Source organism: Wolffia australiana, chromosome 19 (assembly GCF_029677425.1).
Source record: "Wolffia australiana isolate 7733 chromosome 19, ASM2967742v1".
Classification (NCBI taxonomy): domain Eukaryota; kingdom Viridiplantae; phylum Streptophyta; class Magnoliopsida; order Alismatales; family Araceae; genus Wolffia; species Wolffia australiana.
The window spans coordinates 8,521,395-8,539,038 of NC_135853.1; the positions used below are offsets into that span (position 1 = coordinate 8,521,395).

At 38.6% G+C, this 17,644-nt stretch overlaps 2 protein-coding genes across 2 annotated transcripts; both read left to right on the plus strand.

The window, feature by feature from the left end:
* Positions 1-4,642: 4,642 nt before the first annotated feature.
* On the plus strand, positions 4,643-12,145 carry GPDHC1 (6-phosphogluconate dehydrogenase family protein). The gene is made up of 6 exons (XM_078590395.1): positions 4,643-6,260; positions 7,333-7,448; positions 8,519-8,740; positions 10,046-10,293; positions 10,380-10,519; positions 11,878-12,145. The coding sequence occupies exons 1-6, from the start codon at positions 5,536-5,538 to the stop codon at positions 11,993-11,995; spliced, it is 1,569 nt and encodes a 522-aa protein (XP_078446521.1). The 5' UTR covers positions 4,643-5,535; the 3' UTR covers positions 11,996-12,145.
* Positions 12,146-14,186: 2,041 nt separating this feature from the next.
* On the plus strand, positions 14,187-17,287 carry RPS10 (ribosomal protein S10). Its single transcript, XM_078590826.1, has 4 exons — positions 14,187-14,550; positions 15,904-16,002; positions 16,073-16,444; positions 17,081-17,287. Coding segments are annotated over exons 1-4 (669 nt in total). The 5' UTR covers positions 14,187-14,353; the 3' UTR covers positions 17,082-17,287.
* Positions 17,288-17,644: the final 357 nt, after the last annotated feature.

The window sequence follows — 17,644 nt, forward strand, 5'->3', positions numbered from 1 at the left end:
AAAGTTTTCTACGAAGTTACTAAAATTGCACCTGACTATACATTCCAGTGGCTTTAAAATATTTTTTAATTGTTTATTAAAAATAAATAATTTGGTTATATCTTTGATTTTTTGCTTAGCCAATCGATGAAATCTCATTTCAAAGAACAAATCCTGTTGCAATAGAGTGTATCAAATTAATATATTGAGACTTTTTACATGTTTTGCATGTTGAATCCATGGAGTCGGGTGATACAATTGGATTTAAGACATGATGGGTTTATTATGTAGTAAAGAATATTCGACAACTATATCAAGGACATGAATATAGATCTAAAAAGGATCACGTAGAGACTTGTATGTAAAATATACTCGAATGTCCAAAGAGAGAGGAATCTTTAAAAGATGTCCCTGTGGGTATATGATAAAAGCCCACTTTTTCTAAAGTGTCTCCACATCTAGATAAGGTTGCTGACAGGATTAGATCAATCTGAAGTTGACCAATCCGGCTGGGCTCATATTTGGGACCACTTTTTTGTTCAAACCATTTATGTTATTCACGTAAGTTCATTAATTCTTTTTAATCTGAGTAGGTCCGGATATCCAGTTAGCCAGGCATAGCAGCTCAACAACCAAAATAAATGAATAAATAAATAAATATCTATATATACATTAATTTCTATGTCCTGCCCGTTGACCCATTCGACCATGCGTGATGTATGAAGTTGATCAATCATAATTGATAGTTAAAGATCATAGCCTGGTCATCTTGTGGACCATGTCTCATGCACACGAGGTTTGAACTTTAAATGAAGTTGGCCTAAATATATTTCTAAATATGTTTCAGGCACATGACCATATAGTTATGACATGTTCTATTATTTAAATAACACTAGTGTAATTTTTGTGCTAGTCCATTTCCATTTCCACATCAACAGAGACGGATTTGGAATTATTTTTATAGAACTTTTTGTTGCCCTAAAAGTTACTTTCTATCTCTATCTCAGCTCTTCTCTCTTGACAAATATATGTCCACTTAAAAGGGAAATGTCACAGCGCTGAGCATGCAAAGAATGCCAAATAAGAGTCAAATTACATGATAAAAACATGGGTAAATGTAAAATTATACAAAGACAGTCTTTTCTTGGTAAAATAAATGAGGACAGGACAACTTAGATATACAATAATTAGTCCGTTAATTAACAGTCTATAAATATAAATGTTCCATTTGTGTCAACCCAGTTGTGAAAATTTTATTTACAATATGGAGGGCTGGCATTCACCATCATTTTTAGCATAAACGAGGCCTCTTTCTAAGGTAATCTCTCTCTAGTTTATCTCTCTCTTGCCTACTGCGGTATGGCAGAAACATGGGCGTGTCAGATTATAAACAGAGGCAATAAGAGGATCAGGGATCTATCAGAAACGGTGATGTTTGGCTGTATCTAGATTAAAGTTTGTTTCGTCTGGAGTATAAATGATCAAAAGAGGACAAAAACTAGAGCGAGATATAGAAATGTAGGTAGATGGATAGATGGGTAGAGAGATGGATGTATAAATGGATCCCAAGATACACGAAAAGATGGAATGATGAATAAGCGGATAAATGTATTGAGAAACAGATAGTGATATAGGGATACATAAATGATATATTTTCATGAGATAATATCTCTCATTTATCTCTCTTATCCACCACGGTATTGCAGAAACATGGGCATGTCAGAAAATTTACAGAGGTGATGAGAGGATCTGGGATCTGGGCTGTATCTAGATTAAAGCGTATGGAGATTAAAGCAGGAGATAGATATAGATTGAGAGGGTGACAGATGACGTCATTGAGACATAAATACTGGTGAATACAAGATAATGGATAAAATATTTACAAATATTGGTAGACAAACAGTTACAAAAATGAGACAATATACAAATATTGCATAGTTTATCTCTCTTTCTATCTCAATCTGTATCTCCCTTGCCCACTGCAGCATGGCAGAAAAAACTGTTGATGACTGGCTGCATCAAGATATAACTGCGTCTCTTCTGAAGACTGAGTGGCAGAGAGGAAAAGAAGGAGAGAGAGAGAGAGAGAGAGAGAGAGAGATAGATAGATGGGGATATTAAGACACATGATATGTATAAATGGATGCCCACATAAATATAAAGATGAGTAAAACGTAGAAAACGTATGGATAGATAGAAGGATGAATAGGAGGATGATAGATGGAAAGACAGATATAACTGACAGTAGTTCATGAATAATGGGCGATAATGGGGTAGATGAAAGGTATAAACGGATGCCCACATAATGTAAAGATGTGTAGAAGTAGAAAGGATAAAGAGAGATGGATGGAGGGATAAGATGATAGATGGAGAGAGAGATATAGATGACAGTACTCCATAAATAATGGGCCGTATTGAGAGAAATGAGATGTATAAATGAATGCCCACAAAATGTAAAGATGTGTAAATGTAGAAAGCATAAAGAGAGATGGATGGATGGATAGGATGACAGTATTTCATGAATAATGGGCGACATTGAGAGAAATGAGATGAATAAATGGATGCCCACATAATGTAAAGATGTGTAAATGTGGAAAGCATATAGAGAGATGGATGGATGGATAGGATGATAAATGGAGAGAGAGATATAAGTGACAGTAGTTCATATATAATGGGCTATATTAAGAGAAATGAGATGTATAAATGGATGCCCATATAATGTAAAGATGTGTAAATGTAGAAAGCATATAGAGAGATGGATGGATGGATAGGATGATAAATGGAGAGAGAGATATAAGTGACAGTAGTTCATAAATAATGGGCTATATTAAGAGAAATGAGATGTATAAATGGATGCCCATATAATGTAAAGATGTGTAAATGTAGAAAGCATATAGAGAGATGGATGGATGGATAGGATGATAAATGGAGAGAGAGATACAAGTGACAGTAGTTCATAAATAATGGGCTATATTAAGAGAAATGAGATGTATAAATGGATGCCCATATAATGTAAAGGATGTGTAACTGTAGAAAGCATATAGAGAGATGGATGGATGGATAGGATGATAAATGGAGAGAGAGATACAAGTGACAGTAGTTCATAAATAATGGGCTATATTAAGAGAAATGAGATGTATAAATGGATGCCCATATAATGTAAAGGATGTGTAAATGTAGAAAGCATATAGAGAGATGGATGGATGGATAGGATGATAAATGGAGAGAGGGATACAAGTGACAGTAGTTCATAAATAATGGGCTATATAAAGAGAAATGAGATGTATAAATGGATGCCCATATAATGTAAAGGATGTGTAAATGTAGAAAGCATATAGAGAGATGGATGGATGGATAGGATGATAAATGGAGAGAGAGATATAAGTGACAGTAGTTCATTAATAATGGGCTATGTTAAGAGAAATGAGATGTATAAATGGATGCCCATATAATGTAAAGATGTGTAATTGTGGAAAGCATATAGAGAGATGGATGGATGGATAGGATGATAAATGGAGAGAGAGTTATAAGTGACAGTAGTTCATAAATAATGGGCTATATTAAGAGAAATGAGATGTATAAATGGATGCCCATATAATGTAAAGATGTGTAAATGTGGAAAGCATATAGAGAGATGGATGGATGGATAGGATGATAAATGGCGAGAGAGATATAAGTGACAGTAGTTCATAAATAATGGGCTATATTAAGAGAAATGAGATGTATAAATGGATGCCAATATAATGTAAAGATGTGTCAATGTAGAAAGCATATAGATAGATGGATGGATAGATAGGTATGATGGATTGGAGGATAGATAGATGGATGGATAGATAGGTATGATGGATTGGAGGATAGATAGATGGTGGATGGATGGATAGATAGATGGAGAGAGAGATATGATGGATAAGAGGATAGATAGAGGGAGAAAGAGAGAGATACCACTGACAGTAGTTCATAAATGATGGGCTGGAGACTGGCGAGAGGAGAGATGGCAGAGGAGAACGTAACGCCGAAGGCGGTGCTATTTTAATGCTCCCCACCTAACCTCCACTGTCCCCACATCACCGGTACTTCCCAGATAGTCTCTCTCTCTCTCTCTCTCTCTCTCTCTGAGTCTCTGTCTTGCACTCCCTCCAATTCTCTCTTATCTCTTTCACTTACTCTCGTACTCTCTCTCTCTGACTCCCTCTTTCGTACTCACTCTCTCTGACTCTCCCTTGTTCTCTCTCTCTCTGAGTCTCTCTCTCTTTCTTCACTCTCTCTCTGACTGTCTTTCTCTCTTTCTTCTTCTTTCTCCCTCTCCGACTCGCTTTTCTCTTTCTTCTTCTTTCTCTCTCCCCGACTCTCTTTCTCTCTTTCTTCTTCTTCTCTCTCTCTTTTTTCTTATTCTCTCCCTCGGACTCTCTTTCTCTTTTTATTCATCTCTCTAAGACTGTCTTTCTCTCTTTCTTCTTCTTTCTCTCTCTCTCCGACTCTCTTTCTCTCCTTCTTCTTCTCTCTCTCTGACTTTCTTTCTCTCTTTTTTCTTATTCTCTCTCGGACTCTCTTTCTCTTTGTATTCGTCTTCTCTTTCTTCTTCTCTCTCTCTCTCTCTACTCTCTTTCTCTCTTTATTCTCCCTCTGACTCTCTTTCTCTTCTTCTTCTTCTTCTTCTTCTCTCTCTCTCTCTCTCTCTTTCTCTCTTTCTTCTCTAACTCTAACTCCTCTATTTATCTCTTTCTTCTCTCTAACTCTCTCTCCTCTATTTACCTCTTTCTTTTCTCTAACTCTCTCTCCTATCTCTCACTCTCCATCTTCACCCTAACAGTCTCTCTCCCTCTCTCTGTCCAATATCCTTTTATCTCTCCTATCTCCCTCCCTCTTCTCCTTTGCGTTCTCTCTATCTCTCTCTCTTCTATCCTCTCTCTCCCCTCTCTCTCTCTTCTCTCTCTCTCTCTTACTAAATCCAGACTACTGCCCTCGTCGCACCCGTATCGCATGCAGCTGGGGGGGGCTTTCCACGCAGTCAGCATCCCCTCTTTCTCACCAGCGCAGCTACTCCACACCTCTTCTCCTCTTCTTCTTCTTCCCTGATCTCTTCTCCTTCCCAACTCCAACTCCTCTCTCTCTCTCTATATATATTATTCTCCTTCTTCCCTGATCTCTTCTCCTTTCCAATTTCAGCTACTCTCTCTCTCTCTCTCTATCCCTATCTCTCTTTTCTTCTTCGTATCATTCTTCCTCCTCTCTCTCTCTCTCTCTCACTCTCTCTCTCTCTCTCTCTCTCTCTCTCCTTCTTCCCTGATCTCTTCTCCTTCCCACTCCTGCTATCTCTCTCTCTATCTCTATCTATCTCTCTTCTTCTTCTTCTTCCCTGGTATCTTCTCCTTCCCAACTTCAGCTCCTCTCTCTCTTCTTCTTCCCTGATCTCTTCTCCCTCCCTAGTCCAGCTATCTCTCTCTCTATCTCTATCTCTACTTCTTCTTCTTATCATTCCTCCTCTCTCTCTCTCTCTATCTCTTCTTCTTCTCCGTCTTCTTATCATTCTTCCCACGCCTCTCTGCCCTCGTCTTCATGCACTCTGCCGCCAGAAGAGACCCATCAGAAACACAAGGAACCCTCTTCCCAAAACCCACCGGGCCGGTGATTCCAGGCGGGTTCTCGCAAAAATCCAATCTTTCTCCCAATCCCCACTCCCCCGTTGAAAATCCTTCCAAACCCAGATCAGAAACGGAGAGAAGAATGGTGGGTAGCTTCGAGAACTGCAAGAACAACTCAGAATCCGGCCATTCCAACGGAACCCACCAGCCGAGCTCCATTGGAGGGGCCGAAGAGAAGATCGACGAGCTCAGGCGCCTTCTGGGCAAGGCCGAGGGAGACCCTTTGAAGATCGCCGGCGTCGGCGCAGGCGCCTGGGGCAGCGTCTTCATCGCTCTTCTCCAAGAAGCCTACGGCGGATTCAGAGACAAAATCCAGATCAGAATCTGGCGCCGGCCGGGGCGATCTTTGGATAGATCTACGGCTGAGCATCTCTTTGAAGTGATCAACGCCAGGGAAGACGTTCTACGCCGTTTGATCAGGCGCTGCGCTTACTTGAAGTACGTTGAAGGGCGGCTGGGAGATCGGATTTTGTTCGCGGATGAGATTCTCAAGGATGGGTTTTGCTTGAACATGGTGGACACGCCGCTTTGTCCGATGAAGGTGGTGACGAATTTGCAGGAGGCGGTCTGGGATGCGGATGTTGTTGTCAATGGGCTGCCTTCCACGGAGACGAAGGTGGTTTTCCAGGAGATTAGCAGGTGGGTTTTTGGGAGAGATGGGATTTTTTTGCTTCTTGAGATCGTTTTTTTGTGTTCGTTGGTGTGAATGTTCTGTTTTTTTTTTTGTTGTGTGGGTCATGGAATTAGCTGCTTAGTTCGGAGAGATGGGATTTTTCTGCTTCTTGAGATCGTCTTTTTTTGTTCGTTGGTGTGAATTTTCTGTTTTTTTTTTGGTTGTATGGGTCATGGAATTAGCTGCCTAGTTGAGAGAGATGGGATTTTTCTGCTTCTTTAGATCGTTTTTTTGTGTTCGTTGGTGTGGATTTTCTGTTTTTTTTTGTTGTATGGGCCATGGAATTAGCTGCTTAGTTGGGAGAGATGGGATTTTTCTGCTTCTTGAGATCGTTTGTTTGTGTCAGTTGGTGTGAATTTTCAGTTTTTTTTGTTGTGAGGGTCATGGAATTAGCTGCTTAGTTGGGAGAGATGTTGTTTAAGTCGGTTCGTGTGATTTTGTTTTCCGTTTTTTTCATGCGGGTCAGGAGATTAACAGGTGGTTTTGGGAAGATGGAATATTTGCTTCTTGAGGTCATATTTAATTTTTTTTACTAGGGATATTTGATTTTTATTTTCAATGTTTTTTCTTGCGGGTTATGAAATTAGCTGGAGAGTTTGTTTCACATTTTTTTTTCTTGTGGGTCAGGAGACCAGCATGTAATTTTTGGAAAGATGGAATCCTTTTTTTTGAAAAAAGGAAAGATGAATCATATTTAATTTACCTGGTGTGCTTTTGTTTTTTCCATTTTTTTCATGTGGGTTAAGAGATTAGCAGGTAGGTTCGGAAAGATCATTTCGATGGCTTCTTAATCTCATCGATAGCTGTGATTTTGCCGCATCTTTTCATGTGGGTTAGGAGAATAGCTGATAAGTTAGGACAGATCATATATTTCGCCTGTTTAACTCATATTTAAGTCGCTTGGTGTGAAATTTTACCATTTTGTCATGTGGATCAGGAGAATAGCTGATAAGTTAAGAACGATCATATAATTGGTTTCTTTAGCTTGTATTCAAGTTGCTTGTTGTCATGTTTTCTTCATTTTTTCATGTGGATCAGGTACTGGAAGGAGAGGATCACCATGCCCATCATCCTTTCTCTTGCCAAGGGAATAGAGACTGAGTTGGTACCCACCCCGCGCATAATCACTCCCACCCAAATGATCAACCGAGCTAGTGAGTTTTTTTTTTAGGGATAAATTGTAGTGTTTGTGCTTCAAATAGACTTTTATTTTGGTTGCTCTATTCTAGGATTTTAAGTTGATTCTGATCATCCGTGTTACCTTCTTCTCCCATCAAATCAATTTTCATTTTGTAAGAAATATTGGATGGATGTTTCTTCATTTGGTTTTTATGAATCGTTGATGCAACGATATGATTGGTTTTATCTTCAAAAGATATTCAGTTATTATGTCATTTTCTTCGTTGTCTCTGACAAGAGCCTGGATTCAGGGGCATTTTACATTGTTTTTAATGCTTTCCTAAGCAGTCAGTAGCTTCTCCCTTGATTGAGTAGTATGTGTTTTTCTTTTTTTAAAAACATGACTACTCCTTTGAGAAGCTCAGTCTTGAACAAGCAACAAATTAGCGACATTCCGAACAAAAAATAATTTGTTTTCTTAAATTCAGATCAACTGTTATTTCTATCATAGTGGCATCAACATGTGGACGACTCTTACGCAATGTAAAAATAGATATACCTATATGACTTCTTCGTGTTCTATGATAGTAAAAATAGGCATTTTACGTTACTTTTTAATGCCTTCCTCCGCAATCAGTATGTTCAACCTTGATTGAGTAGCACGGGTTTTTTTTTAATTTCTTCAAGGGGGAGGAAGATGTCAAGTATTTTCTTCAATCATTTTCCCAAGCTTTTTTCGTCAAAGATGATTAAGCCACAACCTTGTTCAGGGGTATTTCATTGATTTTCCATTCGACTAGATTTTTTCCTTAAAATATGTAACCCTCGCCTACGAAGGTGAGGAAAAAAGGAAGTTGTTGAATCCAGGCTTATAATCATTACTTCTTCTTTTTTTCCATCTCTTTCTCCACCCTTCCAAGAACATTCGCCAATGAAGACCTACTCAAGGTTTCTATTAGTTAGATAGGATCAAACAAGAAATTTAAGGCATTTGAAACACAAAAAACTGTTTTTCCAAACTAAGATGAACTGTTATTCTATTGAACTTTCTGAAACATATGTTTGTATCTGTCTCAAACTCATAATGGCTTGACTTCTATGCCAGCTGGAGTTCCAATGGAGAATATCCTCTATCTTGGAGGGCCAAACATTGCTTCTGAAATTTACAATAAGGAGTACGCAAATGCGAGAATATGCGGGGCAGAAAAGTGGAGGAAGCCATTGGCGAGATTCTTGAGACAGCCACATTTCATTGTCTGGGACAACAGCGATCTCGTTACCCATGAAGTGATGGGAGGTCTGAAGAATGTCTATGCCATTGGTGCTGGTAATTCCCTATCTGAATTATATGTAGCTTTTGTTTATAAATGCATTAAAATAGTACTCTTGTTTATGAAGATACCTACTCTTTAACAGGAATGTAAATGAGCAAAACCATTGAGTTTGGTTCGAAAAAATCAAATAATAGGTTCAACGTGTCTTCTATCATTTGTAAAAACTAGGTTTGTCCTAATTGATTTGATCTATCGGATTCCACGGTCAACACTCGAACGTATGGATTAGTCCACGTCGACTGAAAATTCAATTACGTAAAACAGAACTTTTTGGGATAAATTTCTTTTAGGCATGATATTAAAAGAAATCATCCTTCGTATGCATAATATTTTTATTAGGATCTTATTGTTCTCATAATTTTACAATGTCGGCATAGCCTATTAATTTTATTTGTGCAATTCTTATGAAAGAGAAACCATTATTTTCCTTAAGTTTTCGTTTTCCTCTTTTGAATAAAGAATTGTATCTTTGATGGATTTCATTCTTTCTCTTGAGGTTTCTTCCTTGGGACAACTAACTTCCCGAGAATGACGATTAAACAAGAAAAAACAACCTTTAGGGTTGAGTTTGCTCATACTCGTATATTATCTCGTTCATCATTCTCTGGTGAATTTTACCTATTTATCTGAGTCAATCACAGGGATATTACCCTCTTTTTACCCTTTTCAGTTATTTTTACCATATCTGGATCTTCTCTCCGTCTGATAAAACGTTTCAACGTTTGCTTTGGGTGTATCCATTCCTTTGATTTATTCCAAACTGAAAGTATAGGTGTGCGTTTCGAAGTGCAGTTATCTTAGTAGTCTTGTTTTATTGTTCATGTTTTTTGGTTATCCATGGCTATAGCAAGTCTTCATTAAAATATTTAAGAAACTAATACCAGCCCCAAATTCCTATTTTTTATTTATTCCGAACCAAATGATAAATAAATGTTGAAACTGCAATGGTCGATTTTTCCTGATCAATCAAGTCAACCAACTGAGCTGGCCGATCAAGGATCTGACCAATCCTTTGTTCGAATGGTTCATTGGTCCAGCGGGCACGACCAATAATCTAAATGGATCAGGCTGATTGATAATTATATCAGATCGATAGTCTGATTGGCCAATCAGTCTTGATCACAATTCTCCTCGGGTTTGCCATCCAGGAAGAATCAGAGCTTGCAAAGATTCATATTGGACTTCATAAAAGGGATATTTCCATGCCTCAGATCCATGCATCAACCCTTTCATCCATCCTACTGCGAAAAATTGATTTTTAACATCATTTTCACTGTTCATGTCATCTCTAAAAACAGGGATGGTGGCGGCACTGACCAATGAGAGTGCCACCAGTAAATCAGTGTACTTTGCCCACTGCACTTCAGAGATGATCTTCATCACCCATCTCTTGACGGAGCAGCCGGAGAAGCTCGCAGGCCCACTCCTCGCTGACACTTACGTGACCCTGTTGAAGGGCCGCAATGCGTGGTATGGACAGATGCTTGCCAAGGGAGAGTTGAGCCCTGACATGGGGGACAGTATTAAGGGCAAGGGTACAATTCAGGTCTGTGGGCTTTAAAATAAATAAATAATAATACCTTTTCACTTAATTAATTTTTTAATAATCCTGTCTATGTGGATTTTCTTCAGGGTGTGTCTGCTGTTGGGGCGTTTTATGAACTGTTGAGTCAGTCGAGCTTGAACGTGATTCATCCGGAAGAGAAAAAGCCGGTCGCGCCGGTTGAGGTGTGCCCAATACTCAAGACGCTCTACAAGATTTTGATAACAAGGTACCTTTTAGTTCCATTTTATTGCAATTATTTTTTCTTTCCAGTTTTTGAGAAAAAGGGTAAAGTTGGGGTATTCTCGTATTAAGAAGTATTTATTTTTTTCTCCGTCTTCTGTAGTAATCCATATAAGAGGAAAGAAACTTGATTTATTCAGAACATTTCATTTACTTGTATCCTACTGAATTGCTTCAGCATCAACAAAGAGGGAAATTTGGCAACTAGATTATTGCCGAGAAATATGATTTATTTTAGGATTCAATCCCATTTAAGATTTCTTCATAGTCATTGTACAATTCACATAATAACGGTGAGATGTACGGTTATGTTTCTGAGGGTATTGAGTTACATCTCAGAGACCCACCCAAAGATAAGGCACTTTGACTCATCAATCCAAATTTTGTCCATACCCTCGTTACTATTTTGTTCCTACTTGATTAACTTAGCCTTAAAAATAGCAAATCTTGATGTAACAAATGGGGCATAGCTTGAAAGCCCTCTGTGGAGGGGCAATTTGTACAACCCCAAAGAAGCTGTTTGGTGTGATTCTGATCAATTGCGTTAATTGATACAAAAATCGATCGATCATTTATCAGACCATAGTAATCTGTGGATTCTATCGATCAGGTTTTCGGTTGATCCTGAGTTGATCATACTTCTGACTTATCATCAATCCAGGCCGTTCAATCAATCGAATCTGTTGCGCAATCTTAATCTGTCCAATCTGATAAAACGTGTCATGGTTTTCATCTTTTCTGAGTTGGCCTTCTCTTGAATTATTTTGCCTTCCAATTGAGAACTCGTTGGGCGAAATGTGTCTTGAAAGGTTAATGAAGAGCCTAAAAATTCTCCATTAAAAATAATCTGTTATTCATGGCAAGATTTCTTGAGCTGATCATTGCTTGAATATTTTATCATTTTTTTCTTTCAACTAATTTATTCTTCCTTTCGGTGGAAAGCTCATTTGAAGACAACGGGCCTTCCAAAAAATGCCTTTCCCCTTTGAAAGATAAATTTTAAAAATGTTTTCTATTGTTAAATAAATTTTTAAAATATTTTCTTCTATCATGGTTTGAATATGTTTTAATTAATTTTGAACTTCTCTTGAATATTTTATGGTCCTCATTGTGAACCCTTTGGGTGAAATATCTGTACAAAGATAAGTCAAGAGCCTTAAAAAATTCGGCATAGCAGATTATCTGTTATTCATGAGAATGTTCTCATCATGGCTTGAATATTTATCATTTTTTTATTTCAAATACTTTAGTCATCCTTTGAAAAAGTGCCTTCCCAATTGCAAAAGTAAAATTTAAAAGTGTTTGATTCTATTATTTCTTGCGGTTTTATCTGGATCTGATCAGAGAGTGCACATCCCCGGAGATTCTTCAAGCACTGAGAGACGTCTCAGATCCGCGTGATCTGATCGAGATTGCCCAGAGCCAGACCTACTTCAGACCCTCTCTGCTGGGCCAGCCTTAATTAGAAAATAAAAAAAAATGTTAGGAATGTTTTCTTTTCTCGTTTTTTTCCCTTTTTCTTTTCTTGCTCTTAGTGCTTGTAAAGGGTTGAGTTTTTACATGAGGGACATATTTTTCGGAAAGAAATATGAGGTTAACTTCACCTCTCCAATATCATCGTAGTCTCTAAAGGAGTAAAATAATAGAAAATGCTTGTTGTTGATTTTTTTCCCTTTTCTTGGGCATAGTGTTCATAAAGATTTATTTTCTACATCATTAGCATGTTTTTTTTTAGAGGAAGAAGAAAGATCTTATTGTATTTCCAAAAAAAGAAGCAAATGCATGGTTTGGGTTGGATGGTCCCAGACCGAGTTTTGAGTTTTAGCAAAGACCTAAACCATACCTAAAGATTGGTCTGCTTTTAGCCCAGCCTTGGTCTGGTTAGTCCGGTCCCGGTTCACTCCGGTTGACTACTCAATGTCAAAGTCAAAGTATAAAATTTTCTCTGCGGAAACAAGGTTCCCTGATGGTCATAAAACTTGACACGGGCTTTTGCTGTAATTTACACAGATAAAGAGGAAACTACCAACGCCAATAGTAATACTAATGATAGTGATCAAGCGGATAAGGTGTCTTTGATATGATACTCACCACAGTCGGATTTTTGTCAGGATCTAATCAAAGGAACCTTCGTGCTCAAAGACGTAAAACAATTACTTGGGAAATCTTTCAAGAAAAAGTGCATTTGACACTGTTCCTGGATCAATTAGACAAAACATTCTTTTTATCCTTTGATATCTCCAAAATGATGCTAATCAGTCTCTGCTTCTCAGTAAGGAGCGGAGAGCGGGGAGGGTAAGCGGATTGGCCGGCTGGGAATCCGGTTTAGTAAAATATAAATATTTAATTTTGAAAATAAAATATAATTAATATATCCGGTCCTCTGTCCGATTTAGGGTTCGGCAGCCATCCATCCGTCATGTCACACGTCATGGTGACGGCATCGTGAAGTCTGATGTGACAGTGACGGTGACGGAATTAGGCGCCCGTGACGGTGATGTATGACGACCTGGTCATGACGGTGATGTGACGATGACGGGGGTATTGGACGGGGGACGTGACGGGACAACCATCACGGATGACTGCCATGATGGATTTTTAAGTCTTTCAAAATCACGAAAAATGCTTAAAAACCGTTAGATTTAAACTTTCTGACGGCTGAAATTTCGCCATGTAGCTTCACTAATCTATTTCTTGGCATTTTGCAGAAAAGTCCCTGCATTAATTTGTGCACGCAAAAGGACGTCGCTTAAAAATAATGAGAGATATACCCCTCTGATTCTCTCTCCTCCACAAGGGTTCTTCCCCTCACACGTGACGGTGACGACGTCCGGTGATGAGGACGCTTAATTAGGGATGCGTGACGCTGTTGTGACTGATTTTTTCAAAACCCGTGGACGTGTGACGAGGCGGTGACGCAATAGAACTTCCATCACATCACCGTCCGTCACGGATCGTCATTCATTCCGTCACGTCCGGGGCATCTGGTCCCGAACGTGCCGTTTCCTAGTCCGGTCTGGCCCCCCAGACAGAAGCCAGACCCATGGTCTTGGCTCGGTTTACACAGACATGACTTCGGTCCAAACTGGCGAACCCTATCAATCAAACCCATACAATTGTAAGCTTCTATAGAACTACTTTAAAACTACACAACTCCACAGAATTGTGATCTTACCTCCGTAGAATTAAGATCCAAGGGCTGTAATCGAATCACATAATTAAGCGGTTCACCCCCTGGACGGGGCCGGTTCGAATCGGTTCGGAATCTATATCTTTCTTCCTATTCTTCTTCATCTCTTCTTCTTCTTGTTCTTTTCTCTGTGGAATTTTTCTAAAAAGGAGATCTTCCCTCCGTGTATTAAGATCCAACGGCCGTAATCGAATCACATAATTAAGCGGTTCACCCCCTGGACCGGGCCGGTTCGAACCGGTTCGGAATCTATATCTTTCTTGAGTTTCTTCCGATTCTTCTTCTTCATCTCTTCTATCTTGTTCTTTTCTCTGTGGAATTTTTCCTAAAAAGAGATCTTCGATCCGTAGGATTAAGATCCAACGGCTGTGATCAAATCACATAATTAAGAGGTTCACCCCCTGGACCGGGCCGGTTCGAACCGGTTCGGAATCTATATCCTTCTTTCTGTTCTTCTTCTACATCTCTTCTTCTTCTTGTTCTTTTCGCCGGGGAATTTTTCTAAAAAGGAGAGATTTTTCTTAAAGGAGAGATCGCGAGTTCATCTGGGTGCTTTTCTTTCTCGGTAAGATCTTCTGGGTCATTCTTCATTGTTCTTGAAAAGAGTTGGAGAAGTTCAATCGAGAAGAAATGGCTTCAAGGGCGCTTTCGAAATGGGCTGGCGTTCGTGGGCATTCATCGTCGATCTTCCGATCGATGAACCGAGAGTTGTCGTCTCCCGCCTCGCCTGGCATTGCAGCGGCTTTTCAAAGAAGGGATTTCATCGTTTGTCGCTCTTCTGAATTTCCCCCCCTCGGCGTTTACTCTCCTGTTGCTGAGAACTTCAGGTTTGGACGAATGAATTTGCTCTTCTCTCTAGAACCCTAGAATCATATTCGTCTTCCTGTGTTCTTGAGGAAATTTTCTGGTTAAAACTTTGTGAGATGGAAAATAAACAATGGGGAAAACGAGTCTCTGTCGCCTCTCTTGTGATATATTATGTTTTTTTGGAGTCAAAATAAAATTGAGGTTATCGATGGCATTTTCTCCCTTTTTGGGAAATTGTTTTCGTGACATAGAATTCTTTGAAATGTGACCCACATGGTGGTAGCTTGTAATTTTAATGCATAAAATTTGCATCCGTCTCATAAACCAACAACTATTATTTTATTAACGGATATTCCTTTTTCTTGTTTATTTGTATGTACTCCTTATCTACGAATATGCAAGGTCAATTCTATCCGAAGAACACTTCATAATTTATTTTATTTTTTAATGCAGTCTATATGATATGTTGCATAAATATACTTCACTCATTGCCGCAGTTTGTAGAAAATAAATGGTTGTCTAAAATTTGATCATAATTTGTTAAATGGACTGAGTTGAGTTGAGCTAATAAAAAAACTTAGATTCAAGAATGGCTTCCGGCTTAAGTTTTTTGTCCTTCTTCATCACTTTTTTTCCCCACATTTTTTTTATTTTTAAAAAAATATATTCGGATATTAAAGAGAAATTTATTTATTTATTCATATTACTTTTGTATTTTATTCTGTAATAGGCTTTCGTATCGTCATTATGATGAGGCACACACAAGTCTAGCATACCAACTCATGCCTTCAAATATAGTTTTTAGAAATAGGTAATCTTGCATAAATATAGTTCAAGCTCTTTCGCCAATCTTCTGTGAAGATTTGTTAAATACCAATTAGGTCCGAGAATCGGATCATGATTGAACACCTAAGTGATTAAAAGGTTTTAATTGATGAACAGTACCAGCGATTAGAATCTCTTTCTCTACAGTCATTCCTCGTACCTGTATTTATTATATTTCCAGAATCAAAATTCACTATATCGAATAAAGAATTAGTTTCGTATGACGTTGTAATTTTTGTTTTCTCATGTTCCTTTCATTTTTTAAAAGAACACATACTTTTAAGCGGGAATTTCTATTTATTAGACTTAATACAAATTCCAGATTGGTTCTCCCTAAATATTTTTTGTTGAAAAGAGTTTCTCGCTAAATATACTTCAGTCTCCTGTACGATAAATACTTAAAAATAATATATTCTTAAAATAAATTCTCTTTTTAATTCCCAGGACCTGAGTATCGTCAAATCATCTTGAGAACCTGGGCCCATAAAAGTCAACTTCGATTCATACTTCAAAAAAGAGAAAAAATATGATTAATCTGTATCTCTCAGGAGCAAACACGGGAATTTCATGCAAGATGTCAGATGGTGGGGAAGCAGATCAAAGTTCAATGACACCGAAGAAAAAAAGTCTTCCTGGACCTGCCCCAAGTAAGTTAATTCTCAATCCTCTTCATCCAAGTTGAAGCTTTAAGCCTAAACCCTTAATGATATTTTGGAGGTGTGGGACTACCAACAAGACCCACCATCAGAGGTGTACGGGATGCCAGGAGCCCGACAGCATCGCCATCAGGCGATCCCCGACGTTCGGATTCTCGCTGGGCGCCGACTCTCAGAATACTAGCAGGGTTGCTCTACCCCGGTCAATAGTCAAATTCTGTGTCAACCGGTCCCCGCATATTGACAAAAAGTCAAGGGAGCAGTTTGAGATGAGAATCAGCAAGCTGTACATGGTGGTCAAAACTCGATCCGAGGACTTGCAGAGGAAGCTCTTCTGGTTGAAGCGCCAGAGGATACTCGGCGCCCAATATGAGCTTATCTTTTCTTACAAGACCCGCCTCCCCCTCAAGCCCCCTGTTTCTGATAATCCATGGTTAGTTTTGCTTCATATCTCTATCAATTTATTAACCTGTCTCTATCTCAATCTCTTTCTCTTTGTATCTTCATCTCTATCACTTTCTGTTTGCATCTTTATCGCTATCTCCTTTTATCTTTATCTATTTCTCTATTCTATATGTATCTCTGTTGATATCTATCCCTAAATCCATCCCGGGATCTATCTGTATCTTTATTTTCATGTTGTTTCTCTATCTATCTCTATCTCTCTTTTCTCGACCTTATCTCTGTCGGCGTCTCTGTCTTTCTATCTTTATCTCTCTATCAGTGTCTCTGTCGTTCTGTCTCTATCTTGCTCTGTTTGTGAAGTTGTACCTCCATCTTTCTCCCTCGCTCTCCCTTTATTTTTTCTCTGCCTGTCTCTATCGATAGCTCAAGTCGTATCTCAATCTCTCTTTATGTCTTTGTCTCGACCAATCGGTTTATCTCTTATCAATCTGTTTCTATGTAGATCTCTTACTCTCTAACTTTATTTATCGATTTTCTCTTCTCTTTGATAAATATATTGATTTCTCTACTTCTATCTCTAACTTGATGTCAATCTCCATCTCTTCTTTGCTTCTATCTTAATTTTTTAATCCCACTTTACGAGTATATATTCTCCACCATGCAGATGAGGAGTCCTCAGGGAAGGCCGTTGCAGACGGTCCAGGTAGGCGGAATTATCTACGAGGAGATCTTTCAAAAAAAGAATCTGCAAGGAGAGAGATTTTCTGCTCTTTCTCTCACTCTCTCTAAACCCCTGGCTTCAGTTTGGATCCTCAAGTGAACTAAATTTAGTGACGAGCAGGATAATCATAAGCAGGGTTAATCATCATCATCTCTCTCTCTCTCTGAATTTTAACAGTGGAACTCTCTCCCATAGATGAGACATCCTTGGGGAAAGCACCCGGAAACTCATTAGACCTAACTATCATCATCATCAATTTCCCATCATTCGCAGACTCTTTTCAAAGCCAGATTATCCTGAATTTGGACCATCAAAAATAGTCAATTTTGATGATGAGCAAGATGAAGAGGAAGCAGATATTATGATCATTGATCCGCCATACTCTTTGTATCATCTATCTTTTGAATGCAATTGTACCCTCAATCTGGACCCTTGAAGTAGCTGAATTTGACCATGAGCTAGATGTCATCTGATACGGAGATGTATCATATGGTGAGAATCAATATT